The following is a 7,500-nucleotide window of genomic DNA, read 5'->3' on the forward strand; positions in this document are numbered from 1 at the left end:
GTACTACTACTACTACTACTACTATTACTACTACTACTACTATTACTACACTCTCTCTCTCTCTCTCTCTCTCTCTCTCTCTCTCTCTCTCTCTCTCTCTCTCTCTTCCAAAAGAATGATCCTCAAAAAATCCTCTCTCGCTTCCCTAAACTTCATATATATCGCAGGAGAGAGAGAGAGAGAGAGAGAGAGAGAGAGAGAGAGAGAGAGAGAGAGAGAGAGAGAGAGAGAGAGAGAGAAAATACTTTATTTCATTTCATATTTACTTTTCTCTCATAAAATAAGAAGAGATTGAAAGGAATGTTACGAATGCATTAACACACACACACACACACACACACACACACACACACACACACACACACACACACACACACACACTGTTTATTTGTTTTATTCATTAATCTTTATAACATTCCATTTTTCTTTCCAGTGCTTTATTCTTTATATTCATTCATTTTTTTCATTTTTTTCAGATATATTCCATTTTTTTTTAAACTATTTATCTTATTTTATCACATGCGTTTTATTTTCACGAAAGCGAAACATAGTTCTACATTTATAGCAACCATTTTCTCTCTCTCTCTCTCTCTCTCTCTGCCCGTACACCCTGCCTTCTGTCAACACCATTCTTCACCTTTCCATACACACACCTATCAACACCTACGCACTAACTTCCCAAAATCACCAGGAACACGCACCACCACCCGCCAAACACACCTCATACACATACACACACACACACACACACACACACACACACACACACACACACACTAATGCCAATTCCTTCCTTATTAAGTGCTATCTTTTCTTCTTATCTAGGTTTTTAATAGTTTTTCGTGATTCCAATAAGGGTTTGGATGCTATTAAGGTTTTCATGGTTGTTTGGGAGTTGTAAAAGGTTGCTGATCTTATTTTTTTTACTTTAATGATAGTTTTGCAAGTTATTTAGGTTTTCAATCGTTTTTTTCGTGATTCCATTGATGGTTTTGAAAGGTATTAAGGTTTTCATGATTGTTTGGGAGTTGTAAAAGGTTTCTGATCTGATTTTTCTTTGCTTTAATGATAGTTTTGCAAGTTGTTTAGGTTCTCAATGGTGTTTTTTTTGTGTGATTTCAATAAGGGTTTGGACGTTATTAAGGTTTTCATGATTTTCTGTGAGTTGTAAAAGATTTCTAGTCGTATTTGTCGTGATTTTAAAAGTTAATTAGGGGATTTTAACTGTTTTATTTCTTATTCCACTAATAGTTTTTAAGTTATAAAGATTTCCCTGACTGTTTTTTTCTACGATTTTAGTAATAGTTCTGTGAGTTGCTAAAGTTTTCAAGGGCATTTTCATGACTCCAGGGATAATTTGAGCATTGTTAACGCCTTCAGTACTGTGACGCAGTTTTACCTTCAGTTTTGGATGTGATTAGACAATTCTATTTCCATTAGCAAAGGTCTATGGAGGTCAGAGGATTAGTGGCCAGTCTTTTCACTATTTCAGGCCCCCCCTATAAAAGTTTCTGAAGCTGTATAAAATCACTAAATATTAAGCAGAATGAATATAGAAACGCGTCATCGTACTAAAGGGGGTTAAGGTTTCTAAGGGTGTTTTCGTGATTACAATGATAAGTTTGAAATTTTTGGTGCTTTCATGAATACAGGAAAATTTAACAAGTGCTCTGTATCAGTAACACGAAAAAAAAAAACGCCCATAGAAACACCACCAGGAGAAACAAAATAAAATAAAATGAAACAAAACACTCATGATACGTGCCTAAGAATTTCTGTAACTTTTGACCATCAGGCAATAGAGAACTGTAATGGTAGTTTAACAAGCACTAGACCACCAATAACAATAACAACAATAACAACAACAACAATAATAATAATAATAATAATGATAATGATAATAATAATAATAATAATAATAACAATAATAATAACAACAATAATAATGAAAAATAAGAAAAAAAAAAATCTCCACACACACACACAATTCTGTAAGCTCTGAAAATAGGCTTAAGGAACTGAACGTGTTTAGGTATACAGGTTTATAGACATACACCCTGAGCAACACCTAAGAAGGAAACAGCACCATAAAACATCATTAACCCTCCCCCCATCAACACCACGCAGCCGCTACCCTCTGAAATAACACCATAAACAGGGCTACACCTCGTCACCCACACCCACAGATACACTAACCCGTCTTGACACTCTACACCCTTCACCCTTCACACACGTAACCCACCACTCTCTCCTCTGCCACCAGCTGCCCACCTTCACCCACAAGAAGCTAACCACACCCTCTGCTTCCTCTTCCTTGCTAAAACACACCTATTTTTTCACTCCTCTCCTCTTTTTTTTTTTTTTTTTACCGTTATTATTTACGACATGTTTTCTTTACCTGGTTATTTATGCATTTTATCTAATCTTCCTTTCTTTTCTTTTCTTTTTTTCAGTTTTTCTCTTTTTTTTGGTGTCACTGCATCTCGGTTCTTATCATTCGCTGTCTGTTCTCTTTTACATTGTTCTTCACATGATTTTCCTTTCTTCATTTTACAGCATTTGAGTTCTTATTATTCAGTATTTGTTCTCTTCTATATAGTTATTTATGCAGCTTATTGAATATCTCTTTTTTTTCTTCTTTTTTTACCGCATCTCAGTTCTTATTATTCACTACCTCTTCTTATTTTTACACAGATGTTTATGCACCTAATCTAACCTTACTTTTTTGTGTGTTTTAGCGCATCTCAGTCCTTATTATTCACTATCTCTTCTTTTTTATGCACCTAATCTAACCTTTCTTTTTTTTTTCACCGCATCTAATTAGGTCTTATTCACTACCTGTTCTTTTTTTTTTCAGAGTTGTTTATCTACCTGATTTTAATTTCCCCCTTTTTTTTTCTTTTTAACTGCATCTTAGGTCTTCTCATTCCTTACGTGTTCTATTCTACTTAGCTGTTTTTCCACCTAACCTAACCTTATCTTACCTTATGTGACTTTTTTTTGTCTCTCTCATTCCCACTTTCTACCACATTCTATAAAACTCCTTTCTTTCTTCTTCTTTTCCACGTAACATAACTTAATCTTCTCTGAGTTTTTTTTTTCTCTTTCATATTCCTATCTCGTTCATCTACTCCTACTAAAATAATGTTAAAATCTAACTTTTCTTCTCATCTTTTCCACAACACTGAATCGGTTTCCTATCACATTCTTACCAAATAACACCAACAACTTTAACTAGCCTATCCTTATGTAACTTCTCTCTTTTTTCTCTTTAATTTCTACTTTCTTAATCTACATTTTCTACTACAATTTATAAAACTCCTTTCTCTTCTTTCTCTATTCTACCACTTTTAATCTATTTTCCACCACATTCTTACCACACATCACTGAAAACCTAAACTAACTTATCCTTACAAGATTTCTTTTCCTTCTCTCTCATTCCTACTTTTTCATTTTTTTCCCTCTTCTTTTCCACCACATTGAGTTTATTTCCCATACATGCCTAAAAAATACCCTCAAAAACCTCCCATTTTTACCATCCCAAGCACATTCCCTTTTTTTTTTCCCTTCCTTTCATTCCTACTTTTCCATCTTTTTCCCCCTCTTCTTTTCCACCACATTGAGTCTATTTCCCATCACATTCTTCCAATACATGCCTAAAAAAAACTCAAAAACTTCCCATTTTTACCATCCCAACAAGTACTCCCATCCCAGCACATTCCCTCAACACCACTCCCATCTCCCATCCCGCCACCATCCCAGTGCTTCTCTCCACATCACAGCGCCTCATTCCCACCAGCGTGCAGGACTCACCACCAGCGAACTGCGGGAAGGCTGAGAGTTGGTTGAGGGCTACAGTGCCGCAGAAGATCAAGAAGTTCACCACCACTAGCGCCACCACGCCTCCCTGGTGCTCCCCCATCCTGTAGGAGACAAAACGAACATTAGACACACGGAGAACACACACACACACACACACACACACACACACACACACACACACACACACAGAGTATACACACTCAAAATAGTCACGAACATTACGTACAATATTAAGGAAAAGAGTTTTATGAATTATTGTAATCGAAAGTATAGATGAAGAAGTAGGAGAGAGAGAGAGAGAGAGAGAGAGAGAGAGAGAGAGAGAGAGAGAGAGAGAGAGAGAGAGAGAGAGAGAGAGAGAGAGAGAGAGAGAGAGAGAGAGGTTAGATTAGATTAAGTTAGGTGAGGTGGTAAAGAAAAGGAAAGACAGGAGTTTTATAAATTGTAGTGATGGAAAGAGCAAATGAAGACAATAGGAATTAGAAAGTAAAAAAAAAAAAAAAAAAAATTCAGATAAGGTTAGGTTAGGTTTGGGTTAAGTTAGGTTACGTTAGGTCAAGTCACGTTAGGTTAAATTAGGTAATTGTTTCACGCTGCTGTAGGATAGTTGAAGGATATAAGGTAACAATAGGATACTTAGCCACTTCAGTACTGGGACGCATTTTTTACCATGAGTTTTGTGATGAGATTGGACGATTTTATTAAGATTAGGAAGGGTCTGTGGAGGTCAGAAGACTGATGCCTAGAGTCTTCACTATTTTAACCCCAACATAAGTATCTGAAGCTGTAAAAATCACCATACAGTTAGCAGAATAAATGAGTCTTGGTACTAAGAGGTTAAGTTGAAGGGAGAATGATAAAGCAAGGAAGGAAAAAGGAACACAGGAAAACGAACGAAGATCAGAAAGAAAATAAAGACACCATGAAAAATACGAGAAAAAAAAACTGAAAAAAGAATAAAAAAATAAAAACATAAGTAAATAAAAGAAAACTGTAAAAAAACAAAAGTGATTAGGTCTATACGTGGCAATCCCAGTACCTTGAAACACACCTGCCTACTTTCCTACCGTCATCCTCATCTCTAAATATGCATAACCTTCATTCAAAAGCATAATGACTCGAGACTTACATTATTACTAAATTCATCCCATTTATCCACACAACCCTTGAAGAACACATGGACGAACACACAGAAAAACACACGCAAGACAAGGCATGGGAAATAAGACAGGACATTATGGAAAAAAGAGAGGGAAAAGGACATGGGAAAAGTGAGGATGTGGGGAAAAAGGGACAAGTGGAGATCGCAGCGTGGGAAAGGAAAATGAGGATGAGGAGGAAAAGAAGAAGAAATGGGGGAAAAAAGAGAGATGATGGGGAAAAAAGGAGACTAAGAGGAATAAACTAGAGTAATGGATGTGATTATCGAGTTAAAAGAGAGAGAGAGAGAGAGAGAGAGAGAGAGAGAGAGAGAGAGAGAGTCGTGGCCTTGACATTATTAACTAAGCTTTTCATACATCTCTCTCTCTCTCTCTCTCTCTCTCTCTCTCTCTCTTTTGACGCTAAAACTTCATTTCTTGACTTAAATTGAGCAAAGTCTGAGAGAAGAAGGCAGAGGAGGCGAAAGAAGAGAAAGAGGAAGAGGAAGAGGAAGAGGAAGAGAAGAAATCATGAAGGAAGGGAAAAGACAGAAAGATAGAAAGAGGAAAGGTAAAAAGAAATTAAAGAAACAGAAAGAAAATTAGAGAGAGAGAGAGAGAGAGAGAGAGAGAGAGAGAGAGAGAGAGAGAGAGAGAGAGAGAGAGAGAGAGAGAGAGAGAGAGAGAGAGAGAGAGAGAGAGAAAAGAAAGTTTAAGGGCAAAATGTAAAGAAAGGAAAAATAAGGAGGAAGAAAAAGAAAAGGAAGGACGAGAAAGAAAAAAATAGAGAAAAAGAACGAATGTATGAGAACGAGAATAATGAAAAAGAGACGAACGTGAGAGAGAGAGAGAGAGAGAGAGAGAGAGAGAGAGAGAGAGAGAGAGAGAGAGAGAGAGAGAGACTCAGACAAAACATAAATACACGAACGAGAAAATGCAAACAAGACCACACACACACACACACACACACACACGTTCAGGGACGTAGGAATACACGCACAAAACTCATATAAACGTGTAGTAATTATTAATGGATGGAGAAACAGACAGACAGACAGACAGACACACAGACAGACAGACAGAGAGACAGACAGACAGAGAGACAGACAGACACCCAGACAGACAGACATACGGCGTACAGGAAAGTTATACCACGATATTTTTTTAAAACTGTGTAAATATACCAAACCCTCTCTCTCTCTCTCTCTCTCTCTCTCTCTCTCTCAATAGCTCATGCAAATATTAAAGTTAATGATCTTTTTTATATCTATTTTTGTTATTTTCTTAGAGATATTAGCAAGCAAATGCCGTGTGTGTGTGTGTGTGTGTGTGTAATTCACTGTTTGATCTGCTGCAGTCTCTGACGAGACAGCCAGACGTTACCGTACGGAACGAGCTCAGAGCTCATTATTTCCGATCTTCGGATAGGCCTGAGACCAGGCACACACCACACACCGGGACAACAAGGTCACAACTCCTCGATTTACATCCCGTACCTACTCACTGCTAGGTGAACAGGGGCTACACGTGAAAGGAGACACACCCAAATATCTCCACCCGACCGGGGAATCGAACCCCAGTCCTCTGGCTTGTGAAGCCAGCGCTCTAACCACTGAGCTACCGGGCCGTGTGTGTGTGTGTGTGTGTGTGTGTGTGTGTGTGTGTGTGTGTGTGTGTGTGTGTGTGTGTGTGTGTAATAGGTACTGAAATTGTCTTATATGTATGATTTTAAGGTTTAATTAATCAAAAAGTGAAAAAAAAATGTGGCCAGTGTGTGTGTGTCTGTGTGTGTGTGTGTGTGTGTGTGTGTGTGTGTGTGTGTGTGTGTGTGTGTGTGTGTGTGTGTGTGTGTGTGTGTGTGTGTGTGTGTGTGAGGGAATTCAGGTGAGGGTCTCCACGCCTCTCACTCACCCGTGTTACAAATCATCTTGGTAAATACGAGTCACCATCACTACTTCTACTACTATTACTACTACTACTACTATTACTACCACCACCACCACCACCACCACCACCACCACTACTACTACTACTACTACTACTGTCGTCACCAACACTCTCATTACTATCACCATCACCAACAGCATCACCACCATCGACATAATCACCAGTATTTTCTTGCCGCCACCACCACAGCGATCACCATTACATGCCGCAAGTTTCTGATGGAGGAAGAGGAGAAGGAGGAGGAGGAGGAGGAGGAGGAGGAGGAGGAGGAGGAGGAGGAGGAGGAATAATAATAAAACAAATAATAACAATAAGAAATAAAAAAGAAAATGTCAAGAAAGGCAAAAAATCAATAAAATAACGACAACAACGATATCTCATCCATCTCCTCCTTCTACTACTAGTACTACTACTTCTACTACTACTACTACTGGTACTACTACAACTACTACATTACTACAACCACATTCATTCTCACGCCTCACACACACACACACACACACACACACACACACACACACACACACACAGTCACATGCCAGGCGGTCGGGAGAGAAAGTTAATCCCGTGGTCAAGACGTTCCACATGCAGA

The 7,500-nt window shown here is 38.3% G+C and overlaps 1 protein-coding gene across 3 annotated transcripts in view; it reads right to left on the reverse strand.

The window, feature by feature from the left end:
- Window positions 1-7,500, reverse strand: part of LOC123506983 — a 75,644-nt gene that overhangs the window by 26,519 nt on the left and 41,625 nt on the right. For all 3 annotated transcript variants that reach the window (XR_006675559.1, XM_045259456.1, XM_045259455.1), the window contains exon 2: window positions 3,814-3,923. Coding sequence is in view for 2 of the 3 variants with exons in the window: in XM_045259456.1 (XP_045115391.1) it covers window positions 3,814-3,922 (109 nt within the window). In the remaining variant the exon portion in view is untranslated. The remainder of the gene's footprint in view (window positions 1-3,813; window positions 3,924-7,500) is intronic.

The sequence above is a fragment of the Portunus trituberculatus genome, chromosome 21 (genome assembly GCF_017591435.1).
Source record: "Portunus trituberculatus isolate SZX2019 chromosome 21, ASM1759143v1, whole genome shotgun sequence".
In the NCBI taxonomy this organism is placed as follows: Eukaryota; Metazoa; Arthropoda; class Malacostraca; order Decapoda; family Portunidae; genus Portunus; species Portunus trituberculatus.